Raw genomic sequence first — 27,920 nt, forward strand, 5'->3', positions numbered from 1 at the left:
AGGCCCTGGACACCAGTTTCCACTGAACTCTCCCCTGTTTTACAGGTAGGATGGGACTGGCTCACATGATGAGGCCAGCACTACAGACCCAGGAGGGGCTGGGGGAAAATAGCAAAGGTTTTCTGAGCTTTTATTTCCAGCCAGAGACTTTCACTTTTTCCAATACACATTGCTGCCTGCAGAGAGCCAGCCTTGTTATCTGATGGGCAATGGGCCAGGGGCTATTGTGCACAGGCCCACAGCTTGGGGCAGGAAAGGGAAGTCTCCCCAAACCAATGGCTATCAGAGGAAGCAAATGGAAAAACCAGGAGTTGGCAGAACTGCTACAGAGCATTTTCAGTTTTGTTTTTATCTTCAATTCAGAAATTGGGGGCCAGTGAGACACATAACAGCAGTCAAGAACAAATGAGACAGAGACCTTAACAGGACAGGATCCTGGACTGCAAGACCGAAGATGCTCCCACTGTGTAACAACAGGGACAGCAGCGAGCTAGATAGCACAAACCACAGTATGCGAGACAACCTATTCTAGGCCTTGGAAGGCAGGCATGCGGGGATGGAAGGTCTCTGGGATGCCCTTCACTGGCATTCCAGCTGGATCTTGCTCTATTTTGATGAGATCATTTGTGCCAAGGGGCCCCATCAGCAGTAGCTGAAGCAACAAAGCAGAGTAGTAGCCCCATGTTCAGGGTGGCCCATAGCTCTGCACAAAGGTGTTCTACACATGAGGAGAAAGCCAGGGCTTTAAGCTGCTGATGAGCTGTAGTCTTCCCAGAGTGTGCCAGCTATCTGTGAGCTTCTTAACCCACGGCGCAAAGTCTGAGCAAAACTCACCCAAAGTTGAAAGACTGGCTCTCAGATTCTAGCCCTTCTCATAGGAGACTCTGGTCAGGAAGCTGATGCAGTCAGGAAGTTCCCTCTGCAGGGAGTTCTAGGGTTTGGGGTCAGTGTTAATGTTCAGGTCATTGCAAGTACAAAGAGATAGCTGTTTTGGCCATCAACTATTTTCTCTAAACCCTGCTGTCTCTTGCTGGGCAGATGAGATTGGGGGAGGAATCGACTTTTTTTTTTTCTTCCTCAAATGGGAAATCTTAACCAGTATTCCTCAGTGTGCTCACACTGGACCAGGCTGTGCAGAACAGAGCTTCTCAACATTTTGTCCCACGAGACCCTGAGAACATCCTAGATGTTTCAACTTTCAAAATTCCCATTTTATTTTGAAGTTGCCACCACTACTAAATAGTTTCTGGTCTCATCTAGCATCACAAAAGAATTTACAGCAAGGAGAAAAACCCTGTGGAAGTGAAGGAAGCTGACGTGGGTGACCACTGGTTCTGCCCTTCCAACTGCACCAGGACAGGAGGGCTGGAGTGTGCACTGCTCTCAAACCAGCTACTGCTGGGGGCCCCCTGCAAGTCACATCTCCGTTCAATTCTCCTCTGCCTGAACTTTCCCTCCTCTCCTCTCAGAGGCCTAGGGCTCTCCTCCCCCTTACCAAGGCATTAAGCACTCTACCTGCACTTCCCACTTCACCTGCAGCAGGTGCCTCTGGCACCACCCTCAATGCTCATTTCAGCTGACCTGGCACCTCCCTTCTTCAAGAGCATGCTCAGATTTCTAGCTTACAAGCAGTCTTGACCTTACTTTTGGCCTCTCCTGTAAGCCACTAACCCACCTCTGTTTTTCTTTTACAGCCAAACTCCTCGAAAGAACAGACTGCCTCTGCTCCCCTGCTCCCCATTCCTTAGGGGTTGCAATCTGACTTGCTGTCACTGTGGGACTGCAGTGGCAAGAAAGGAGATGGAGTAGGAAGAGAGGCAAAAGCACTTAGCGAGATGCCCTAGATCCAATGGGAGTCAGAATATGGCAGGGACAAGTCCCTGAGGCTTGGCTATGTGGCTTAAGAACACCACCCAATGTATTGTGGAAACATGGTGCTTGAGCTCAACTTCGAAGGTGGGTAGAATTTTTGTAGGCAAAGATATAAAGAAGAGCATCATCATATAGGGAAACTCCATCTGCCTTTCTGAAGACCCACATGGGCCTTTGGGTTAACTCATTACCTAGTTGTTGTTCTTGTTTGTTGCTTGTTTTTGTTTTTTAGCATGAACTAGTTTAACAGACTAACTGGCTTGAAAAAAATTAAAATTCAAGCTATGTATATTATGATGGGGAAAACAAAAAGCAAATGTGACAGCTGGTTTCAAACAGTTGAAAACCTGTCATATGAAAGATGTTACCTATGGATCTGTGTTGTTCGAGAGTCACTGGGTAAAGTGAGGGAAGATACATTTTCAATTCAATATAAGGAAGAAGTTCAAAGAAACAGCACAGATTGGGCTTTCTTGTAATTCCCCATTACTGAAAATGGGGCCATGGCGGCTGAATGACCCACAGGTTGCCATCTCTTGCTGTACACTCACAGGTTTCTTCCCATTGTAGGGGAGGAGAGCAAAGCCCACTTGTTCCTGCTGGTTGGAAGCTGAACTGCTAAGGCAGTTCAAAGGAAAACCTTTGACCCCATTTCTACTGCAAGAGCTTTTCTTCGTGCCTGATGCTTAGACCCTGACTCTCTCCTCTCTTCCTATTTCCTTCTACGTACACTGTTACTAGCACAGTAAACACTCAGACATTTGTGCATGAGAACAACAGTTTGTGCCTCTTACCCTTTCCAACCTAGCTGTTACCATGTAAGTCCTCCTCCCACCCTCTCCTGCTTCTCTAGTGACTCCTCTCCTGTGTCCTTTGCAGGTTCATCCTCCTCTAATTGGCCACTGAGTATCTGGGTCCCTGAGGCTCAGCCCTCAGGGACCCAGATATTTCTTACTCTGCAGTCTCTGCCTAAAGGCCTCTCATCTGGACTTCTGGCTTCAACTAGACAATTTCTAATTTTTTTTTCCTAGTCCTGATTTTCTCCCCTTTGAGCTAGAGACCTGTATATCTATCTGTCCATTTGATAGCTCCTCTTAGTTACCTCAATGGCACCCCCAATTCAACCTGTTTAAAATATCAGGTCTTCCCCTTCTCAGCACAGGAAACAGGTTCTCATCTATTGTTCCTGTCTTAGTGAAAGGCAATGTCATTTATCCAGATCCATACACCAGGAACTTATCTCTTACTCTTTCAACACTCATAAAGTGCATCCAATACCACAGTGGTTCTTGAACCTCTTGGAACCCTTTTACACTTTGAAAATCAAGAGTACTAAAAATCTTTTATTAAGTGGATTATATTAATTTTTTTAAAGATTTTATTTATTTATTCATGAGAATACACAGAGTGGAGAGAGAAAGGCAGAGACACAGGCGGAGGGAGAAGCAGGCTCCATGCAGGGAGCCTGACATGGGACTCAATCCTGGGACTCCAGGATCACGCCCTGGGCTGAAGGCGGCGCTAAACCACTGAGCCACCCGGACTGCCCAGATTACATTAATTGATATTCACTGTATTAGCAATTAAAGCTCAAAAGTTTTGAAAACACAATAATACACAAGCACACATTCCATTAGTATCAGAGCAATGACATCACCTCAGGCAGGTAACCTCTGAAAAACTCATACTCATGAAAGAATGGAGTAAAAAGGCAAATCATAGACCTCCCCATGGAAAGGATCCTTAGGGACCCCTTGCCCCAAGTTCCCAGACCATACTTTAAGAACCACAGCAACGCGATGTCCTGTTGGATTTACCTTCTAAATGTCTTAAATCCACCTGTGCTTCCTCTCTCCACTACTGTCACTAGCCTAATCCAAACTTCTGTCTTCCCCTGGACCAAACTACATTAGCCTAACAAGGTTCCCCTTTTAATCCATTCTTGCTCCCCTGCAATCTGTTCTCCACACTGTAGCTAGAGTTTTTCAAAATACAAACCTGAATATGTCATACCACCTATTCCTATTCAGTTTAAAAACAAGAAAGTGGATTTTCACTGCTTTCAACATTAAGGATCAAAAATCTTCATCATGAACCACAAGGCTCTGCATCCCTCCCCGGCTTCAGCCCGTTCCTTTGCATCACTGTTCTCAGCTCTCCAGCCTCAAGGCTTCTTTCCATTTCCAATCACACCATACGCCCTCAGCCATCAAGCTTCCCCACGTGTAGCTCTCCCTGCCTGGCACTCTCTTCCTTGTTTTCCCTTTGGATCACTCAGGCTCTAGATCATAGGCTAAGGCTTTCCTGGCCCCGAAATTAGGATGCAATCTCTCTGTTATACATGCTCACAGCACCACACACCTTTCAGTCACAGCCTATACATTTTACATTACTCTTATCATGACAAATGTTTGTCTTCCCATGTATCTCTAAAAGCCAAGGGGCAGGACCCAGGTCTTTTTTGCTTCCCATGTTTCTGGCACATAGCTGATACTTGGCCAATTAAATCTTAAGTGAATAAATGAATGAACAAAAATGTAGCTTGATAGGGAGAAAAGAAAAGATAATAAGATAATGTGCTGAACGCTGTAATAGAGACGGGGATAAGGGACCAACATTTTCAGTGGCTTCCCACTGCCTACCAAACACACCCAAGGGCAGTCAAGACTCCTTAGGAGTGGCCCAGGCATCCTTTCTCAGCTTTTTTTATTTTCCTCCAAATATACCAGCCAGTCTGAAGGACAAGTGAGAGCTCTACAGGCCCTCTCCTCTCATCCTTATCAATGGAAATCCCCCCACAATCTCTAAAGATCCAGTTCAAACAGCTCCTCCACAGAATACATATACAAGTTATCCTAGTTAGAAATAACCTCTGCCATTTCTTGGCTTTACGGAAAGGCTAGCAGGCTCCACCCACTTCTTCTGTCATGTCCATCACACTCTGTGCAACTTGGGGTTCCCCAAACCCACTACCTTCTTTTGTGATGGTGTCTGGCAGGTGCCCCTTCCTGTGCCTGGAATATCTCTATGCTCAGTAAATGTTTCCTTCATGTGGAAGCTCTGAGGTTTCCTCTTCTGTAGAAGCCCTTCTTCAGAGTCCTAGGCCGAGTTGGGTATTGCCTCCTCCCACCCTACCCTGCCCTCCACTGTAGCCCCCACTGTACACACCTCCACTGTAGCCCTCATCCGAGCCCAATGGTTGGTACACACTGCTTGCTGAATGAAGAAACCCAAGATCTACATGTACTGGGAACCTGTGTTGGCCATTTTCTAGATACACAGGAACTACTTCATAGAAATCCTATTCCTCAGCATTCTCAGACAAGGAAACTCCATATATGGCTCCTCAAAACAATGGCCCAGCATTTAGCCCCTGCCTCTACACACAAATCTTGGTAAGGAGCAGGAGGCCCAATCACTGCCCCATGTTGATCCTCATTGCTTCCTGTACAAATGAACAATGCTGCCTTCCTCCAGCCCCTCAATCTCTCTGAGGGCTCTGGAACAGAGGTCATGCTGGCAGAGTTTCCTAGGCTTCAGGGCACCTGGATTCCAGGGCCAGAGATGTTTCAAATAGGGCCTCCTTGCTAGGGTGCTGGCTCTCTGCCCCCCACCCCCACCAGCTTATTGAAAACATCGTCACCAATTAATTATCCACAATGCTAGAGAAATATGAAACTCTTATACAGGTCTCCAGCTTGGCAACACTTACTACCAGTGTTTGCTCAAGTTCCAGAAATTACTCAATAAGGCAAAGTCAGTGCCTCAGTAACACATTCTTCTGCTACCCTCTCAGGAGGCTTATCATTCAGATAGGCTTAGCAGCAGGATTGATGTTCAGAACTCCCCAAACTGAGCTCAAGATCTTCAGAGAGTTCAGTTTGATGCAACTCTACCTGTGTGGATAGAACTTGTCTTCCTAGCAGTAGGAGGGGTCTGAGCAACATTAGGGCAGTAGGTTCAACACAAATGTTTGGTAAGGTCAGGTTTCCCTCTTGATACAAATTTCACAATTCAAGACATGGGCTTTCTCTTCAGACTCCGAGGAAATGGGATTCAGAGCCATACTGGACTATCTGGTATAATGCACAGACTTGACTTGGATTTCCTTCCTGGGAGGTCTGGGGGCAGCTACATAGTTTTCTTCCTAGTTAGCCAATCACATACATTATGGGAACAGTCTCCTGTTCTTTCCAGACAACTTAGTTTGATTCTCTAAAAGTTTCATTGATCAACATCTTCCTCAAAGTGTAAGGACTCCTCAGGAATCATAAGCAAGAGATCTGAAGTTAAAATTTAAACTTGGACCTTACTCCTAACCTTGTAAGTCCCTAGTTTTTAGCAAAACAATGGTCAAAAATGAGAGTGAACTGTTTATGTTGGAGGTCTCCAAGTTTTGGAGACCTCAAACAATAAAATATTGTTTGAGGAGATCACTTCTTCAGACATGTTTAAAAAGGAACTTGGTCACACCATCACATTGTTATATTGTAAGCTCCGTGAGAGTCAAGGACACCATCCCGGTCATTTCTCTACCCATTCCCCCCAAATAAAGGCATAGAGGATTATTTTCCACAGAGTTAACAGTCAATAAATCTTTGATGATGGTTTTTAATTAATATTTAATTTTTTAAAAGCATGGGCAGATAAATTAGATGAGACGGGAAAAAAGAGGTGAAATACTCACTGACAGAGACGTGCCTGCTTCTGGGTTCAGGGGGCTGATAGATGGCATTGATATCTCCTGCAGACTGGGAAGCTTTGATCCGCACCTGCCTGGACACCCCAGAATGGGGAGAGGGACTGGTCTGTAAGATAAGAGGAGAAAGGTTGAACTATCTTTAGCAGGCAGGCCAAGAGAGGCCCACATGTCCCTTCTGTAGAATTCCTCGTGCTCTTAGCTGTCTTCATGCTTTCAATACATGAGCTACCCAGTCTTCCCCCCCAAATCTTACTCCTCAACCTGGGCAAATCACGATTTCCTCATGGTAGTTTTACAGCTTCAGTGATATCTGAGCACTAAGACCCAATGCCCCAGTTTAAGAGGTGATGACCCAGGCATGGAGGAATAATAGGTTTTCCTATAATAATATGCTAAACAGAAAAGTGAGTTGTAAATACCCACTCATAAAATTCTCCAGAGAGCTTGGGAAAAATAGCAGGAAATTATTTCAGCAGCGAGATCACCTGCCGAGTGGGGGGTCAGAATAGAGAATGACAGTAACCTCTCCGCCCAGCAGAATTCTGGTTGGTAAACATGTATTTCTAAAAGTAGCTTGATATGCTGCTTCTCCCCCAACCACAATCACTCCCCACAAATTATGGCAAAATCTCAGTTGCTTAGTATCACCAGGGGTTTATGTGCAAAACCACCTCAGGGTTGTGTTCATCTGGGAAAGGCTATCATAGCTACCATTCTGTCAGAGGTCAAGGATCTCGGGACAGAGTCAGAAAGCTTACCACACACACACATTCACTTTTCCACTGTTCCAGTTAAGCCACCCAACGAGCCCTAGAAAAAAATCAAAGCAACAAAGAGGGACCTTGCACTGAGAAAGCTGAAAAGTGAAGGTAGATGGTGAGCAAGTGACATAGGGATGCGATTATAAATACGTGGAGCACTACAGAGAGTGGGAATGGGAGGTCAGGAGCGCTAAATAATTTGGATCAAAGTTTCAACTTGCTTCTCCAGCTCTTCTACCTCACATAAGAAAAAAAAAGTTCGACCTAAACAAACTATATCCTGTCCTCCAGGAAAAAGGCTTCCCGCTCTCAGGGCTGAATTCAGCTGCCAAGCAGCCTCCTCTGGTCTTTCCACGCCAGACTTTATCACATGCAGGGCTGTCTCTACAAACTGTCTTGCTCTAACGGGAAGTCAGAACCAAGGGGAAGTGGAATGTTCTTTCTGAAGCCTCCGATGTGCAATAGCTCTCTGCTGAGAGTCAGAAAGGAAAAAACAGTCAAAGCCACATACTGGGGAAACAGGCCAGTGAAGGGCAAGGAAAGGCCACAGCCCTATAGTCAGAAAGAGAAGAGCCACATGATGAGCCCCCTGAGGACACCTGCTTGCACACAGTGCTTTTTTTTTTTTAAGATTTTATTTATTTATTCATGAGAGACACACACAGAGAGAGAGAGAGAGAGGCAGAGACACAGGCAGAGGGAGAAGCAGGCTCCATGCAAGGAGCCCGATGTGGGACTCGATCTCGGGTCCCCAGGATCACACCCTGGGCCACAGGTGGCACCGGGGCTACCCACACACAGTGGCTTATACACAGTGAGAATTCCATAAATCTTGGCAATGTGAATTTGAAATGTACAAAAGAACGTACACTCTAGACTCAATTTTAAACTCTAAGAACTGAGACAGTAAAGTAGGTTCCACAGCCAGCATGAGCATTGGTTTGTAGAAGGAACGGCTGAAATTACGGCAACAGGTTGGAAAACAGATGAAGAGGATCAATGGAGGTTTCAAAGGAAGGCTTCATATACCCTAATGTGCACAAATCATCTGAGACCTTGTTAAAACACAGATTCTGACTCAGTATGTCTGGGATGGAGTCGAGAATCTGCATTTTTTTTATTTTTTTAAGATTTTATTTATTTATTCATGAGACACAGAGAGAGGGGCAGAGACATAGGCAGAGGGAGAAGCAGGCTCCATGCAGGGAGCCCAACGTGGGACTCAATCCCGGGACCCCGGAGTCACACCTGGGCCGAAGGCAGGAGCTAAACCACTGAGCCACCCAGGGATCCCCTGCATTTTTTTTTTTTTAAGATTTTATTTTTAAGTCATCTCTATACCCAATGTAGAGCTTGAACTTATAACCGCAAGACCAAGAGTCACACACTCTCCCAACTAAGCCAGCCAGGTACCCTGAGAATCTGCATTTCTAACAAGCTTCTAGGTGTGCTGATGCTCCTGGTCCATAGACTACACTTTGAGCAGCAAGGTTGTAGGAGAGTTATATTTCAATTTAAGTTCACAGTTCTCAATTCTAGACACCCATTAGAGCTGCCTGTGGGGCTTTAGACACCTCACATCAACTACAACAGAATCTCTGGAGATGGGGCCCAAGGACTGGTATTTTTTTTTTAAGATTTTATTTATTTATTCATGAGAGACAGAGAGAGAGAGAGGCAGAGACACAGGCAGAGGGAGAAGCAGGCTCCATGTAGGGAGCCCAATGTGGGACTCGATCCCAGGACCCTAGGATCACATCCCGGGATGAAGGCAGGTGCTAAACTGCTTAGGCACCCAGGCGTCCCTAAGGACTGGTATTTTTTAAATCTCCCCAAGTGTTTGTAATATTCAGTCAAGTTTGAAAACCTTAGTAGAGGGATAAAGGAGAATGGCACAGTAAACAAAAATGAAGTTCATGCAAGGATTCAGGAAACTTTGAACACAAACTAGAAGTGGGAAAGAGAGGGAGGTGGGGCTAGGAAAAACAAGAGGGGACTGTGGTGGAGTGAAAGGAAAGCCCACAGGTAAAGTGTGGCCAGCAGAATGTTCTAAAGATAGAAAACAGAAGGTGGCATTTGACTATTCAGTGTAAATCTCACTGAAGGACTCTGTAGGTAGCAGTGTGTGTGGCTAACACAAACAACACGAAAAATTACCAGGGAACCACATCAATAAAGATTACGGTGACTGGAAACTACGGGATCAGCAGAAAAAGTGGTTACAAGAGTTGACCCACAGACTATCTTGATAAAAGATTTGATGGAATGAGACAAAACGAACAAGTGGATTCAACTATGCAGAGGGTAAAAGTGTGTGTGTGTTTGCTCCAGTTTGGTTCATGAGAATGTAAGGTGAGAAATGGTACCCTGGATCTCATTAGTCCTCTGCTTCAAGGGTGGCATCAAGAGACTTTGCACAGAAGACTACAATACTTATGATAGTTATATTTTCTTCTCCTAAGGTAACCCAATATTTAAAGAGTTCATCCAAATTGAGATAAGGTGACTAAATCTGTGTTTTCATTATCTGTACTCTCCAGGGCTTCCTAGACTTTGACTGCATATTTACAGCTTAGGGTGCCTTTCTAGACTAAAGAGTCCCAGGCTTTTTTGGCTATTCACATACAAAAGTGACTCCAACCCCTTGAAAATGTCATCTTCCCTGGACCTTTTCTAGCTCAGTTACCCTCTGAGCTGTGGGATAGAGAATGACACAACACCTCACAACTTCTTCCCATGGGCAACATTATACTTTCTGTTCTGCTTATAATGAACTGTGGAAGAGCCCGGAGGAGGTCTTCCAAGGACACTATAATAGTTATCAGACCCCACTCCCGGAGGGTAAGTGATAGGTACTGAACTACAAGTCAGAACGTCTGGATTCTAGACCAACTCTGTCATCACTGATTGTTCACCGTGGGCAAGCAACCCTAAGTCTAGGTTTCCCTAGGTGTAGACTGGCCAGAACAGCTGCCTGCCCTTGATCTCTCAAAGTTGCAAGAATCAGAGAGACAAAAGCACTTATACATGCAAGGTGTTATATTTAACCAGAGGCCAGACCGAAGCTATTGTACTCAACAAATTTGGTCCTATCTTCCTGCACTTGCCCCATTATTTTAGATTATCCTTGATATTTTGAACTTAAATAGTAGACAAGATAGCATGGAACTCACTGATGGGATATTTGGGAAGTGGGCAACATTTAGGTGAGAAGACTAGAAGTTTACCCTTGTCAGGGTGAATCTGAGGTAACAAAACAAAATGCCATACTCCATTTAAGGTGACTAGGTACTTGATTTTTATCATATTCAGATATAAGTGACAGAAGAATGTTAAGCTTGAGATTATTTTAAGATAGTGGAAAATTTGGGTCTAGGAAGTTATAAGAAGGTCAAGAGTAGAAAGATAAACTCACAGTTGAATGCACACATGCTTAGAGAAAAGTCTGTAATAGGAATAAATAGGCACAGGCCTATGGCAGCAAGAACTACTGAAGGAGATGATGAAGTATCCTAAAATGGCAGGAGAAAGCAAGGCTAGAGAGAGGCTCTTCAGACTAATAGGAGGCTCTGTGATGACCAAACTCCAGGAGTTCCCAGGTAAGAACAACATGAAGCCTAAGACATGGCCTTGGCCAGGTGAGCTGGGAGGGGTTAGACATACATCTTGGTGGGGGGTAAAGAAAGAGGAAAGATTAGAAGCTGTAATAGAAGGATCAGTAGAAAAGGAATTCAGAGAGAAGAAAGAGACTGCACATTTGAAAATAGGTATAAGGGAAGTGAAGCAGTAACAAGAGGTGGATGAGGCAATAGATTGCTAAGAAACTCTATAGAGAAATGAAGTGGCTGCCAGTTATCTGCTGGAGACACAGCAGGGTGCTATGGTATCCTGGAGTAGCACACTTAAGTATGATCTGTGGGGCTGGTACCATGCAACAGCTGATGGTGTAACAGTCCTCAACAAGGTAGTACAAAAACAGAGAATAACTCTCTACAGACTTTTACAGCAATTTGGCAGAGTGACTTTCTGTCTACTGAAATTAACGATAAATACTATAGTCTTATATTTTGTATATCTCTCATTTATTTTACCATTTCATTTTTCAGTTTTTGTGTTTTAAAAAGAATTGGTCTGGGGGATCCCTGGATGGCTCAGTGGTTTAGTGCCTGCCTTTGGCACAGGGCATGATCCTGGAGTCCTGGGATCGAGTCCCATGTTGGACTCCCTGCATGGCGCCTACTTCTTCCTCTGCCTGTGTCTCTGCCTCTCTCTCTCTTTGTGTCTCTCATGAATAAATAAATAAAATCTTTAAAAAAAAAAATTGGTCTGTAACAGACTGGAAATTAGAAAAATAAAACTGATTTTTCATCACAGATGGTTAGAGAAGCACTGTTCTAGAGGTGAGATTCCTGAGCTTATTAAGAAGCCTGCAGTGGGGCTCCTGGGTGGCTCAGTCAGTTAAGTGTCTGCCTTCAACGCAGGTCATGATCTCAGGGTCCTGGGATTGAGCTCCGTGCTGGGCTCCCTGCTCAGCAGGGAGTCTGCTTCTCCCTTTCCCTCTGTCCTCCCTACCAGGCCTCATGCTTTTTCCCCTCCTCTCTCAAATAAATAAAAATCTTAAAAAAAAGAAAGAAAAAAAAAAAAAAGAAGAGTGAAGTCTAGGTGAGGAAGTTCCCAAGGAAAGGTTTCATCACCACCATTACCATTGCCACTACTAGTCCTTTCTTTTAAGATTTTATTCATTCATTCATTCATTCATTCATGAAAGACAGAGGCAGAGACATAGGCAGAGGGAGAAGCAGGCTCCTTACAGGGAGCCCGATGCAGGACTTGATCCCCAACCTGGAATCATACGCTGAGGTAAAGGCAGATGCTCAACCACTGAGCTACCCAGGTGTCCCCACAACTGCTAGTCTTTTTTTTTTTAAAGCATTTTATTTTATTTTATTTTATTTTTAAAGATTTTATTTATTTACTCATGAGAGACACACAGAGAGAGAGGCAGAGACACAGGCAGAGGGAGAAACAGGCTTCATGTAAGGAGCCCGATGTGGGACTCGATCCCGGGTCTCTAGGATCACACCCTGGACTGAAGGCAGGCACTAAACCGCTGAGCCACCTGGGCTACCCACAACTGCTAGTCTTTTTTTTTTTTTTTTTTTTCACAACTGCTAGTCTTAAATGTAAATCTCTATAAATGCAAAAAGTTGGGGCAGCTTAAGTGACCTGATAATAACAAAAATGGTTATTTAATTAAATTATGGTATATCTACTCAAGGGAATTATGCATCTTGATAAATTTTAATTACAAAGATCACACATTAACATGGGAAAATGTGCATCACAACGTTAAGTGAAAAAATAAATTAGAAAATTGGAGGACTACCATGACAATACTTAAAGTATGTACCTCAAAACTATAGGGGTACATGTAAATAGCAACTGATGAGTGTGTTATAGTGATAGGATTGCATAGGGTAATTCTCTCTTTATTTAATTTCTTTATTTAATTGAGAGAGAAAAATAGGCAGCAGGGAGAGAGTCCCAAGCAGATTCCCCACTGGGTGTGGAGACCAAAACAGGGCTCAATCTCACAACCCCGGCATCACACATGAGATGAAACCAAGAGGTTGATTGCATCACCCAGACGCCCTAATAATTCTTTTTAAAATTTTATAAAGGGACGCCTGGGTGGCTCAATAGTTGAGTGTCTGCCTTCGGCTCAGGGCGTGATCCCAGTGTACTGGGATCGAGTCCCACTTTGAGCTCCCTGCATGGAGCCTGCTTCTCCCTCTGCCTATGTCTCTACCTCTCTCATCTCTCATGAATAAATAAATAAAATATTTAAAAATAAGTAAAGCTTTATAAAAAGTTATATTGACAGGGGAGGGGGGAATTTATACTGACTTTATAGTAATTTTTAAAAACATAAGTCCTAAAAAATTTATATATATATATGTGTATATATATACATACACACATAAAAGTCCTTAGAGAGGCATCAATGTGGCATTTATTTTATGCAACATCTAATGCAATGCCATAGGCATCAGAGCTCAGATGGTCATTTTTCAAACAGCTTGGGTGTTGCAGCAGTATCTGCAGCCATGCATACCCCTTAAAGGATGGGAAAGTGGATGTAAAGAACCATTTATCTATACATTCTCATCAAGGGAATGAAGAGATCATAATCAAGGGTGCTAGCTTCTAGTCAAGCAATTACACCATTAAACCGAAGCCTAATTCTAGCTTCTTCTGTATAGAAGGGGTTTGCTGAATATCATCTCCACTTGACTTTTACTAATAATTAAGAAGCATTCATTGGGGATCCCTGGGTGGCGCAGCGGTTTGGCGCCTGCCTTTGGCCCAGGGCGCGATCCTGGAGATCCGGGATCGAATCCCACGTCGGGCTCCCGGTGCATGGAGCCTGCTTCTCCCTCTGCCTGTGTCTCTGCCTTTCTCTCTCTCACTGTGTTCCTATCATAAATAAATAAAAAATTAAAAAAAAAAAAAGAAGCATTCATTGTGTTTTCTTTAAAGGATGGGTGGGGAAGGGGTCCCAAAACAAAAAAATCACAGCTCCTACTCTTGAGGAGCTTAATAATCTTTTGGGGTAAAACTTACAAATATGTATCAACTAGAGGGCAATTACTAAGCAACCTATAAACTAGTGTGCACATTATATCCAATGACTAAAGGAACAGGGAATAACCAAGATAAGATGGCTGCAGTCACAAACACTGACCACTCTGTAGCAGGTAAATCAAGTAAGATCCTAAAAACAAGGTCATAGCCACGGTCTAGCAAAGAGCAATAAGGAAGAACTGCAGAATGGGTGGGAGTATGCTGAGTATGTTGAGGGATATGGAAAGACTGCAGAACTGGAAAGAAGGATATCTGGTGATAAACCCTGGATGCTAGACTATATTTAGACCTTCTATGAGAGGCAATAAAGAAAGACTATAAGGAGCAGGTAAGTAACTTGAACAGAGAAATAAAATAATAAAGTATATATTTTACTTCAGAATACTTCCCAAAACATATCTAGAAAAAAGATACATCTGGGACAGAGAAGACCAATCCTCAATCACATGGACATGTCTATAATATTAGAAAATGTCTTCCTTATTCTAAGGCCTCCTAACTGCATTCTCTTGTGCCTCCCCCTAATGAGTAGGACAGCCCGATCCCAAAACATCTTTTTAAAAATACATGGTAAGGGGGCTCCTGGGTGGCTCAGTCAGTTAAGCATCTACTTTTGGCTCAGGTCGTGATCTTGGGATCCTGGGATGGAGTGCCACATCAGTTCTCGCTGCTCAGCCGGGAGTCTGCTTCTCCCTCTCCCTCTGCCCCCACTCATGCTCAATCTCTCTCTCTCTCTCAAATAAACAAAATCTTAAAAAGAAGAAGAAGAAAAAGATGACGACAGACCCAAATTGCAATCATTCTTGCGAAATATAGGCATCAAAGACCTTTTAAAAGAAGCAGTTATTTAAGGGATAATTCCTCACTTCTGACGGCCTCTATAGATAGATTGCCTGCCATTTGGTAAGGAAGCAGCTAGTAAGTTACAAGAAGCCCACTCCATGGCCTTTTTTCCATTGAACAGAAGGAAAGGTCTGTTTCCTACATGTTTCTCAAGAGACAGGCATGACTGCTGAGGAGTTGTGAGAGGTTTACATGATAGTCTCAAATCCTTGGCAACCTTTGCTACACCCCACCCTCATCAAATCTCTCTTGTTGGGATCCAAATTGAATTGAAATAACAAAAATATAGAAAAAATTTTCTCTCTTTTTTTCTTTAGATTGGATTGATTGATTGATTGATTCATTCATTCATTCATGAGAGACACACAGAGAGAGGCAGAGACACAGGCGGAGGGAGAAGTAGGCTCCCCACTGGGAGCCTGATGTGAGAATCTCGGGATTCCAGGATCACGCACTGAGCTGAAGGCAGACGTTCAACTGTTGAGCCACCCAAGCATCCCAAGAATTTTCTCTTTTATCATATGTTTTCCTTCCTCCCATGTCACAAGCCAAGTAACCTTTAGCTGCAACTTTAACGTGGATGACTTGACTTTGCAGTGAAATCACATCCAAAATGCTACCTGGCCACTCAGGCTGGGCTGCACTTCTATGCCTGATTCATTTTTAACTTTTAAATTTGTTTTAGGGAGAGAAAAAGGTGGTGGGGAGAGACAAAAGGAGAGGGTTAGAGAAAATCTTAAGCAGGTTCCACAGCCAACATGGAGCCCAATGCAGGGGTTGATCTCATGACCCTGAGATCATGACCTGAGCTGAAATCAAGAGTAGGACACCCAACCGACTGATCCACGCAAACACCCCCCATTATGTGCTTACTTTAACAGCAGTTGAGGAACACAAAATTCTGTCAAGGAAGCCAGGTAAACTCCTAAAGCACAGCAAGTTTTGTCTTTAGCTACCAGGCCATCATAGGGGCTACTTACATGGTTTCTGTCCTGGGACAGCAGCAATATCCTAAGGCTTTTCATGCTTGAGCTTCTATCTAATATGTCAATTGCTTTATCAAGATCATCTTGGTTCTTCAGCAGGATGGAGAGCTGTGACACAGGACACAGAAAAAGAGAAGCATATAAGATAAAAATCTTTAGTTTCTAAATATAAGCAAAATAAACAACAACAAAAAATAAATCTGAAGGAAAACAATCTCATTGGATACTACGGGATGTTAAAACTAATTGAAACCATATAAATATTTTCTTTTTCTTTTCCTTAAGTGTACAACTATTCAATAATTTTTTAATAAACTTACAATTGTGCAACCATCGCCATAATTCAATTTTTAACATTTACATTTTTCCAGAAAGATCCTGCACTCACTTGTAGTCACTCCCTCTTCTCACCTGCAGCCTTTAGCAACTACTATTCTACTTTTTGTCTCTATATTTGCCTCATTTGGACATTTGCTACACATGGAATCATACTTCATACATATTCAATTCAGGTCATAGTCTTTTGCATCTAGTTTCTTTTGTTTAGCTTTATGTTTCTGAGTTCATCTATTGCTATTGCACACCCCATTGTCTTTTGCATCTAGTTTCTTTTGTTTAGCTTTATGTTTCTGAGTTCATCTACTGCTATTGCACACCCCATTGCTTGAAGATATTTTCTGAGAAGCACTTCCTCTTTATTTTATTTTTTAAATTTTATTTATTTATTTATTCATGAGAGAGAGAGAGAGAGAGAGAGAGAGAGAGAGAGAGAGAGAGAGAGGTGGAGACATAGGCAGAGGGAGAAGCAGGCTTCATGCAGGGAACCTGACGTGGGACTCGATCCAGGGTCTCCAGGATCACGCCCGGGTCCAAAGGCAGGCACCAAACAGCTGAGCCACCCGGGCTGCCCTTGCTTCCTCTTTAAAAACATCCTTTAGGGCAGCCCTGGTGGCGCAGCGGTTGGCGCTGCCTTCAGCCCGGGGTGTGATCCTGGAGACTGGGGATTGAATCCCGCGTCGGGCTCCCTGCATGGAGCCTGCTTCTCTCTCTGCCTGTGTCTCTGACTCTCTTTTGCTCTCTCTGAATGAATAAATAAATAAATAAATAAATAAATAAATAAATAAATAAATAAATATTTAAAAAAAATAATAAAAAAAATAAAAACATCTTTTACTCCAAAGCACCAAATCCTAAACAGTTAAAGCTCCATATTTCTTCCCAAATTAAGCAGAAAAATCATATCCTACCCTATCCTATGCTGCCCTTGACAGAACAAGCAGAAAAGGCATAGGAGGAGGGGGGCAGGCAGAGGATGAAAACTCACTCAAGAATAGAAATTTAGGGCAGCCTGGGTGGCTCAGCAGTTTAATGCCACCCACAGCCCAGGGCCTGATCCTGGAGACCTGGGATCGAATCCCACGTCAGGCTCCCTGCATGGAGCCTGCTTCTCCCTCTGCCTGTGCCTCTGCCTTTCTCTCTCTCTCTCTCTCTCTCTCTCTCATGAATAAATAAATAAAATCTAAAAAAAGAAAAAAAAGAACAGAAATTTAGGCTGCATAGCAGCATGTGGTACCTTAATGTTTAAAGGTATTTGTTAAGTGTCCAACTCTTAGTTTCAGCTCAGTTGTGATCTCTGGGCTGTGACATCAACATGGAGTCTGCTTAAGTTTCTCTCTCGCTCTGCCCCTCTTCCTGCTCTCTCTCTCTCTCTCTCTCTCACTCACTCTCTCAAATAAATAAATAAATCTTTAAATCTAGAGGACACTATGAGTATTTGATACTAAAAGAAAAGTATGCTTTGCCTGGGACCCAGCAAATGTCAGATCTTATACATTTGTGGCAAACACAAAATTAAGAAAAAGTCCAATTAATTTCATCAGTTCTCAGAGATGACAACTCTAAACCATAGCCAGGAAAACACAAATAGCAAGGACAGTGTTTAAAAGAACATTTCAAGGGGTGCCTAGCTGGCTCGGTCAAAAGAGCATGCAACTCTTGATCTTGGGGTTGTGATTTCGAACCCCATGTTAGGTGTAGAGATTACTTAAAATAAATAAAAAAGGATAAAATAAAATTAAAAAACAAAATAAAATTTCAAGAGAATTCATAGAATGGGAGAAAATTTTACAAATCATATTATATTAAAAGAATTTCTTCCTGTAACACTCAAAGTAGGAATAAAGAAAGATTGTTGTGGGAGGTGGGAGAGAGATAAAGAAGTAATTAGGGTAGGCTTCAAAGTAAACAAATAAACTACAACTTTGTAAATGTACAGTATGGGTCTACATATCCAGGTTATATAAAGAACTCCTATAACACAACAGTAAGAGACTAAATAACCCAATTCTTTTTAATGGTCAGACATTATCCAGAGAAGACAAAGGCTAACAAGCACTGAAAAGATGCACCATATCATAGGCATTAGGGAAATGCAAATCAAAACCACAATGAGATACCACTTCACATCTACTAGCATGGCTATAATTTAAAAAAAAAAAAAAAACCCAGAAATAACAAATATTGGTGAGGATACAGAAATTACAACTTTCATATGTTGCTGGTAGGAATGTGAAATGGTACAGGGGATATGGGAAGGATGGGCAGTTTATCAAAAAGCTAAACATACAGTTACCATAAGAGTTCCACTCCTAAATGTGTACTCTAGAGAACTGAAAACATACGTGCATATGAGAATATGCACACAAATGTTTATAGCAGCATTATTCATAATAGACAAAAGGTGAAAACAACTCAAGTATTCACCAACAGATAGATGGATGCACAAGGTGTGGTTTATCCATATAATGAAGTATTCTTACCTTGAAAACATTATGCTAAGTGAAAGAAGCCAAACACTAAAAGCCATATATTGTATGATTCCATGTAATATGATATGTTCAGAATAGGCAAATCCAGAGAGACAGAAGGTAGATTTGTGTTTGCCTGCCAGGGGCTGGGGAGAGAAGAGAAGAGGAAGTGACTGCTAATGGGTACAGGCCTTTGCTTTGGGGTATTTGAAATTAGATAGTAGTGTTGGTCATACAACTCTGTAAATATAAAAAAAAAAACACCTCTGAATTGTACAGTTTATTTTTTTCTTTTTTAAAGATTTTATTTATTCATGAGCGACACAGACTGAGAGAGAGAGGCAGAGACACAGGCAGAGGGAGAAGCAGGCTCCATGCAGGGAGCCTGATGTGGGACTTGATCTTGGACTCCAGGATCACGCCCTGGGATGAAGGCACGCGCTAAACCACTGAGCCACCCAGGGATACCCTGAATTGTACAGTTTAAACGGATAAATTTTGGGATCCCTGGGTGGCGCAGCGGTTTGGTGCCTGCCTTTGGCCCAGGGCGCAATCCTGGAGACCCAGGATTGAATCCCACGTCGGGCTCCCGGTGCATGGAGCCTGCTTCTCCCTCTGCCTGTGTCTCTGCCTCTCTCTCTCTCTCTCTCTCTCTGTGGGTGTGTCTATCATAAATAAATAAAAATTAAATAAAGTTTGCCCTTTTGAAAAAAATAAAAATAAAATAAAAAAATAAAAGGATAAATTTTATGGTAGGTGAATAACACCTCAATAAAGCTATTATTACTAACAATAAACATAAAATGAAGTCTCAAGAGATTTCTCATTTGTGGTTCTCAAATCCTGACAGGGCAAGGTTTAGAGGGCAAAGAAAAGAAAAAGAGGTTGATTCTTTTGCCTTCGTGGATGTATCTTGCAAGAAGTTACTGTGGCCAAGTTCAAAAAGGGTGTTGCCTGTGTTCTCCTCTAGGATTTTGATGGAATCTTGTCGCACATTTAGATCTTTTATCCATTTTGAGTTTATCTTTGTGTATGGTGCAAGAGAGTGGTCTAGTTTCATTCTTCTGCATGTGGATGTCCAATTTTCCCAGCACCATTTATTGAAGAGACTGTCTTTCTTCCAATGGACAGTCTTTCCTCCTTTATCGAATATTAGTTGACCATAAAGTTGAGGGTCCACTTCTGGGTTCTCTATTCTGTTCCATTGATCTCTGTTTTTGTGCCAGTACCACACTGTCTTGATAACCACAGCTTTGTAGTACAACCTGAAATCTGGCATTGTGATGCCCCCAGATATGGTTTTCTTTTTTAAAATTCCCCTGGCTATTCGGGGTCTTTTCTGATTCCACACAAATCTTAAAATAATTTGTTCTAACTCTCTGAGGAAAAGTCCATGGTATTTTGATAGGGATTGCATTAAACATGTAAATTGCCCTGTAAATATTAATTCTGCCAATCCATGAGCATGGAATATTTTTCCATCTCTTTGTGTCTTCCTCAATTTCTTTCAGAAGTGTTCTGTAGTTTTTAGGGTATAGATCCTTTACCTCTTTGGTTAGGTTTATTCCTAGGTATCTTATGCTTTTGGGTGCAATTGTAAATGGGATTGACTCCTTAATTTCTCTTTCTTCAGTCTCATTGTTAGTGTATAGAAATGCCACTGATTTCTGGGCATTGATTTTGTATCCTGCCACGCTACCAAATTGCTGTATGACTAAAAATGAACTATTGGGACTTCATCGAGATAAGAAGCTTTTGCACAGCAAAGGATACAGTCAACAAAACTAAAAGACAACCTACAGAATGGGAGAAGATATTTGTAAATGATGTATCAGATAAAGGGCTAGTTTCCAAGATCTATAAAGAACTTATTAAACTCAACACCAAAGAAACAAACAATCCAATTATGAAATGGGCAAAAGACATGAAGAGAAATCTCACAGAGGAAGACATGGACATGGCCAACATGCACATGAGAAAATGCTCTGCATCACTTGCCATCAGGGAAATACAAATCAAAACCACAATGAGATACCACCTCACACCAGTGAGAATGGGGAAAATTAACAAGGCAGGAAACCACAAATGTTGGAGAGGATGCGGAGAAAAGGGAACCCTCTTACACTGTTGGTGGGAATGTGAGCTGGTGCAGCCACTCTGGAAAACTGTGTGGAGGTTCCTCAAAGAGTTAAGAATAGACCTGCCCTACGACCCAGCAATTGCACTGTTGGGGATTTACCCCAAAGATACAGATGCAATGAAACGCCGGGACACCTGCACCCCGATGTTTATAACAGCAATGGCCACAATAGCCAAACTGTGGAAGGAGCCTCGGTGTCCATCGAAAGATGAATGGATAAAGAAGATGTGGTTTATGTATACAATGGAATATTACTCAGCCATTAAAAATGACAAATACCCACCATTTGTTTCAACGTGGATGGAACTGGAGGGTATTATGCTGAGTGAAGTAAGTCAATCGGAGAAGGACAAACATATGTTCTCATTCATTTGGGGAATATAAATAACAGTGAAAGGGAATAGAAGGGAAGGGAGAAGAAATGTGTGGGAAATATCAGAAAGGGAGACAGAACATAAAGACTCCTAACTCTGGGAAATGAACTAGGGGTGGTGGAAGGGGAGGAGGGCGGGGGGTGGGGGTGAATGGGTGACGGGCACTGGGGGGGGCACTTGACAGGATGAGCACTGGGTGTTATTCTGTATGTTGGTAAATTGAACACCAATAAAAAATAAATTTATTAAAAAAGAAAAGAAAAAGAAAAAAAGAAAAAGAGGTTGAGGGATTTTAAATTAATAAAATGTAAATTAGTCAACTCTTGGTCACTGACATCAGCAGAGTATGGAAAGACATCTGTGATCTAAAATAATGACAGGAGGGATCCCTGGGTGGCGCAGCGGTTTGGCGCCTGCCTTTGGCCCAGGGCGCGATCCTGAAGACCCGGGATCGAATCCCACGTCAGGCTCCCGGTGCATGGAGCCTGCTTCTCCCTCTGCCTGTGTCTCTGCCTCTCTCTCTCTCTCTCTGTAGGACTATCATAAATAAATAATAAAAAAAAAATTTAAAAAAATAAAATAAAATAAAATAATGACAGGAAAAAAATAAAAATAAAATAAAATAAATAAAATAAAATAATGACAGGGCAGCCCAGGTGGTTCAGCAGTTTAGCGCCACCTTTGGCCCGGGGCATGATCCTGGAGACCTGGGATCGGTCCCACGTCGGGCTTCCTGCATGGAGCCTGCTTCTCCATCTGCCTGTGTCTCTGCTTCTCTCTCTCTGTCTCTCATGAATAAACAAATAATAAACAAAATCTTAAAAAAAATAATTAATGACAATTATTTATGTTTGACTTTAGACTTAATATCTGCATAAATATTTGAATAAATGAATGACTAACATTTTGGGCAGTCACTTTATTGGCAAAAGAAGTTGAGAATGGATTTTGGGACATGTGGAATTCTTTTTTTTTTTTTTTAAGATATTATTTATGTATTTGAGAGAGTGAGATAGCACAGCAGGGGGAGAGAGAAAGGGAGAGGGAGAAGCAGACTCCCCACTGAGCAGGGAGTCTGATGCAGGGCTCAATTCCAAAACCCTGGGATCATGACCTGAGCCAAAGGCAGATGCTTACCCAAATGAACCACCCAGGCACCCTACATGCGGAATTCTTAATGGAAACAGAAACAAGTACTAAGTCATTCAGAAAAATCTTTACTACCTGAGGAATACCTTCTTTATGTTGATTACCCAGCTGACTCCAGCCTCACTTTCTTATTCAGTAACTGAAGCTTGAGCTGCAATTTGAAAAAGTTCTATGGATTTGACATTTATATGGTTTGGGTTCTCATAACATTTATTTATTTATTTATTTATTTATTTATTAATAATTTTTTATTTATTTATTTATGATAGTCACAGAGAGAGAGAGAGAGAGAGAGAGAGAGGGAGAGACATAGGCAGAGGGAGAAGCAGGCTCCATGCACAGGGAGCCCGATGTGGGACTCGATCCCGGGTCTCCAGGATCGCGCCCTGGGCCAAAGGCAGGCGCCAAACCGCTGCACCACCCAGGGATCCCTTTATTTATTTATTTAGAGAGAGGGAGGGAAAGAAAGTATGTGCAAGGTGAGGGATTGGGCGAGTGAGCGAGACAGAATCTTAAGCAGGCTCCACATCCAGTGTGAAGATTGATGCAGGGCTCAATCTCCCAACCCTGAGATCATGACCTGAGCCAAAATCAAGATTCCAACACTTAACTGATTGAGCCACCCAGGCACCCCTCATATCCTATATTTCAAATGTTTTTGTTTACATACTTTACTTATATCTGCATTACTTATTAACTACGGAGTTAGTGGTTTATTTTTCAAATTTGTTGCATTTCTAAAATTTGTCCAAAAAACAAAAGATCAGATGGTCTTATTTTTGTTAGCTATTTAGCAATACATCCAATCATAGTTGTACATTTTGTGTACAGGGGACCAGGCAGTTTTTAGCTAACAAATCTCAGCCCCTATAGATTTTTGCCCCAAACTATAGAAGAAGTGCCTTTTTTAATCCCCCTTGAGCTGATGGGTTTTTTTTTTTTTTAATGATTTTATTTATTTCTTTGACAAAGAGAGAGAGCATGGCAGGCAGAGGGAGAGAGAAAAGCAGGCTCCTCGCTAAGCAAGGAGCCTGATGGGGGGCTCAATCCCAGGACTCTGAGATTATGATCTGAGCCGAAGGCAGACGCTTAATCAACTGAGCCACCCAGACACCTCTGTTTTTTTTTTTTTTTTTTAAATATAGTTGACACATAATGTTACATTAGTTTCAGGTATACAACTCAGTGATTTAACAAGTCTATACTTTATGCTGGGCTCACCACAAGTATAACTACCATCTATTGCCATACAGTACTATTGACTATATTCCCTATGCTATACTTTTTATCCCCATTATTTATTCATTCCGTAACTGGAAGCTTGTATCTCCCACTCCCCTTCAACCATTTTGCCCTTCTCCTATCCACTCCCCTCTGATAACCGTCAGTTTGTTCTCTGTATTTATGGGTCTTTTCCTGCTTTTTATTTATTCATTTATGTTATAGATTCTACATATAACTGAAATCTTTGGTATTTGTCTTTCTCGGACTTATTTCACTTAGCATACTACCGTCTAGGTCTATCTATGCTGTTGCACATGGCAAGATCTCATCTTCTTATGGCTGAGTAATATTCCATTGTGTGTGTGTGTATATATATATATATATATATACACACACACACACACAAGATCTCATCTTCTTATGGCTGAGTAATATTCCATTGTGTGTGTATATATATATATATATATATATACACACACACACACAAACATCTTCTTGATCCACTCATCTATTGATGGACACTTGGGTTGCTTTATTTTTTTGTTTTTTTTTAAGTTTTTTTTTAATTTTTATTTATTTACGATAGTCACATACACACACACACACACACAGAGAGAGAGAGAGAGAGAGAGAGAGAGAGGCAAAGACATAGGCAGAGGGAGAAGCAGGCTCCATGCACTGGGAGCCCGACGTGGGATTCGATCCCGGGTCTCCAGGATCGCGCCCTGAGCCAAAGGCAGGCGCTAAACCACTGCGCCACCCAGGGATCCCTTGGGTTGCTTTATGGAGGAGATTCTTAACTCTTCAACCAAGAATTAAGGACTTGTTTCTCAAAGGGCCAGGAAGTTGCCCGGCTTTCTTGTGTTGTCCCCCAACTCAATTCCCTCCAGATGCACACTCTTTACTAGGCACCAACACACTGCCTCTCACACTAATGTGCAGCACCAGACCAAGCAGACTGTAGCCTCTAGTACCTTTCTTAGAGCTGGAAAAGCAGCCAAGTAACTGACACTTAAAAGAATCCCTTACTGGGTAATATTCTAAGTATGAAAAAATAAGGACTACAGAAGTGGAAGGCAAGAGAAGGAAGAGTTAAAGAAATCACCTACATAGGTGATAACTTTGGAAACAAGCTACAGTTGGCAGTTAAACTCTGAAAAGAATCTAGCATTTATGACTGTCAATAAAGGAACTGCCCATCAGTTTTCCACACCTCTCCAGCCCATTCTAAACCTCTGCTTCTTGTTAAGGCTGTGCTGCAAAGAAAAAGATAAGTTACAAAACGTAAAGGAGACAATATAAGCCCTGGCACGATACCTGATTCCACCATGGAACTACTAGCACTGAATGAACACGGAAATGGAAATAGCTATGTAATCTCCCATGTAGTAAACCCCACAAACCCCAGAACAATTGGAATTAAGAAAAGAGGTTCCAGAAAATGGAAACCTCCAGATGATATTAGAGGAACAAACTACAAAATCCTCAAACAGGGAGAAAAGGTAGTTAGCTTTCACCCCTCCTTAACCCCACACCATCCATCTAGTTTCTTACCTCATTGTTCATGTAATGTAGATCAAGAGGCTGCCCAAACACTGTTGTCACCTTGTGTTCCACGTCTTCATATCTCACAGGCCGGCTGAATGCTATAATTCTGAAAAGAGGAGGAAGTGGGGTTAATTGTGTATTTTAAAAGTCAGATTCAGAAAGCTAGGATGTCTGAATGATATCTTCCTGCTCTTGTAGGCACAGGATTCTTTTTTCTCCCTTTGTACAAATTGTCTTCTGTTTCTTATCTACTTCATTTTTTTCACCCTTCTGAGCATCACAAGCATGGCTCAATCCCAACAATTGTTCTACCATGACAGTTCAGTATCAAAGCAGAACACCTGGATTTAAAACTAGGTTCCAAAGACTCCTGATAGGAAGAAAACCTGAAGACAAGAGAAGTGGTCCTGAAAACATGGTCTTAACTGCTAAGTGACTCAACTCCAGGACTAAGGAGGTCTTGTCCATTGCTGATGCCAGAGGAATCTCAATGCTAATTATCCTCAGAATTGAGATTTCCTACTTCAGAGTCAAAGGAATTCCCCTTAAGTTGGTTATATGACTACGTTTTCTTAATTAGTGACAAGTGATTATATAAGTAGCATTGATATTAACACTTTTCTAGAGAGACTCATTAGATCAGTTCAAAGAACAACTTCTATAAAGTCAGAACCTGTTCAAATAGGTGTTAAAATTATTTGTCAATTAAATAACACAGCAAAATTTTAAAGTGGGGATAGATGAAATATACAAGAGGAATGAAACAGAAGAATGAGATATACAAAAAATTGGCAAAATGTTGATAATGTTGAAGCTGTGTTACAGGTTCAGAAGAATTCAGTATGACAGTCTCTCTACTTTTGTGTGTATTTGAAATTTTCATAATAAAAAGTTTTAATAGATATATTAGTTTGAACTATATGATATTGCTGGTAGTTAACAATTTTTGATGCACAAAAGTGGCAATTTCATGTAAGTCCAACCCAATACTCTAAAAACTCAAATCTTTAAGACAAAAACAAGCAGAGATAAATGAAACAAGAATGCATCAGAAAGAAACTCACATATACATTCTACATATATATATTTAGAAGAAGTACAGGATTAAAAATATTGAGGTGGGGAAGGTCTTCCGAAGAATTACATTAAATATAGATGACAAGAAAAATAAAGATTTAACAACAAAAATTTATTTGAGAGAGAGAGCGCGCATGCACATTTGAGCAGGGGGAAGGGCAAAAGGAGAGGGAGAATATCCTTAAGCAGACTCCCTGCTGAGTGTGGAGCCCAACACAGGGCTCAATCTCAAGACCCTGAGATCATGACCTGAGCCAAAATCAGGAGAGGGACACTCAACCGACTAAGCCACCCAGGTACCCCTGACAACAAAAATTCTGATAGCAAAATGAGCCATCGACAAAGTTGAAAAACAAGTATCAGGCTTGGAAAAAAAAAAATCCTTGCAAAATCAGTAAGAAAAAGACAACCCAACAGAAACATAGGCAAAGGATATGATGACACAATTCAAGGAATTCTGAATGGCTAATAAACATATGAAGTTATGTTTAATGTGATGGTGGAAAATGTATATCAAAACCACCTTCATCTCTTGGTAGCTTAAACTGGACAAAATCTGACTAGTGCTTAGTACTCAGCACTAGTGCAGCACTCAGACCTAGAGCCTCTATAATTCTTGCCCTCCTTGATGCTAAGAAGTATGTGGTTCTTTTACATCTTCTCTGCTCCCCTAGAGTGGGAAGTGCTATAACTAGAGGAAGAAGCAACAAGCCACAGGAGAGAGGGATCTAAGCTGCTGGATTTTAATGGCATCTGACCAGATAATTTCTTTAATACTCTTCTGTGCCAGGCTGGCATAAATAAGTGGGCAGCAGAAAAGCTTCCATAATCTAGAACTGTGCTCTTCAATATGGCAGCCACTAGCTACATGTGGCTAAACTCAAATTAATTAAAATTACATTTTAAATTGGTTCCTCAGTCTTACTAGGTACAATGCAAGTGCTCACTAGCCACAAGTGACCAGTGGCTACCACACTGAACAACACAGGTATATAACATTTACATTATAGCAGAAAGTTCTTTTGGATAACACTGATAGCATACTTCTATCAACCATAGTCTATCCTATCTTTCACACAAAGCCTAACATCTCAAGAAGCCATTTTCTCCATAACTTCCTTCATTCATCACCACCTTCATTTTTTGAAATTATATTGCTGAATATATTAGTTTATATTCCATCTAGAAATCTATCCATACTGTAATCCTTGTATTTTTTCCCCTCAAATCAACTGTTCCAAGGAGTGATACTATTAGATGCTATGTAGATATACGCGTTTTCTGGAGTATTTTGAGAGAATGCCTTCCCATTAATTCCTAATAGCAAATCATACCCCATTTATCAGGACCTTAGCAAAAGTCTCTGAATAAAATACCAGGAGACGTTTTGGATGTCCCTAGCACACTGTTAGAAAAGGATCAGGCTCAGATAAATTCTCCGCCATTTGGTCTGGCAATGAGCCATTCAAAACCTCCAGAAGCAGCCTCAAAGTCAAGATCAGAAACCAGGACTTTCAGGTTTGGTAAGATCTAAGCTGCTGCCATTAAACTGAATAAAAGGCATTTTTAGTCCGTGCTTCAAAGAGGAGCCTAACACCTGTGACAACCACCCTCACCACTGTCCAGACAGGAAGGGTTTCAAAGGGAAGGAGTTTGAATCTATAGTCCGCCTCTTCCGCTCTCCTGGGGCTAAAAGGGAAAAGCATTAGGAACCTGCTCCCTATACCCTTCCAAAGTAAAGGGAAACAGAATGGATACCTGGCATAGATAAATGGAAAAAGTCACTATTTCT

General features: G+C 41.8%; 1 protein-coding gene across 2 annotated transcripts in view; it reads right to left on the reverse strand.

Annotated features, from left to right (window-relative positions):
- The window catches only part of MAP3K3 (mitogen-activated protein kinase kinase kinase 3), a 66,826-nt gene that overhangs the window by 14,308 nt on the left and 24,598 nt on the right, over positions 1-27,920 (reverse strand). Inside the window, exons 4-6 of one of the 2 annotated variants that reach the window (XM_072746863.1) lie at positions 25,058-25,157; positions 15,804-15,917; positions 6,560-6,680 (exon numbers count right to left, since the gene is read on the reverse strand). In XM_072746863.1, the coding sequence (XP_072602964.1) occupies positions 6,560-6,680; positions 15,804-15,917; positions 25,058-25,157 (335 nt within the window). Of the gene's footprint in view, positions 1-6,559; positions 6,681-15,803; positions 15,918-18,628; positions 18,758-25,057; positions 25,158-27,920 lie in introns of those variants that run through there. The other variant, XM_072746864.1, reaches the window with a different exon arrangement.

Source organism: Vulpes vulpes, chromosome 2, assembly GCF_048418805.1.
Source record: "Vulpes vulpes isolate BD-2025 chromosome 2, VulVul3, whole genome shotgun sequence".
Taxonomy (NCBI): domain Eukaryota; kingdom Metazoa; phylum Chordata; class Mammalia; order Carnivora; family Canidae; genus Vulpes; species Vulpes vulpes.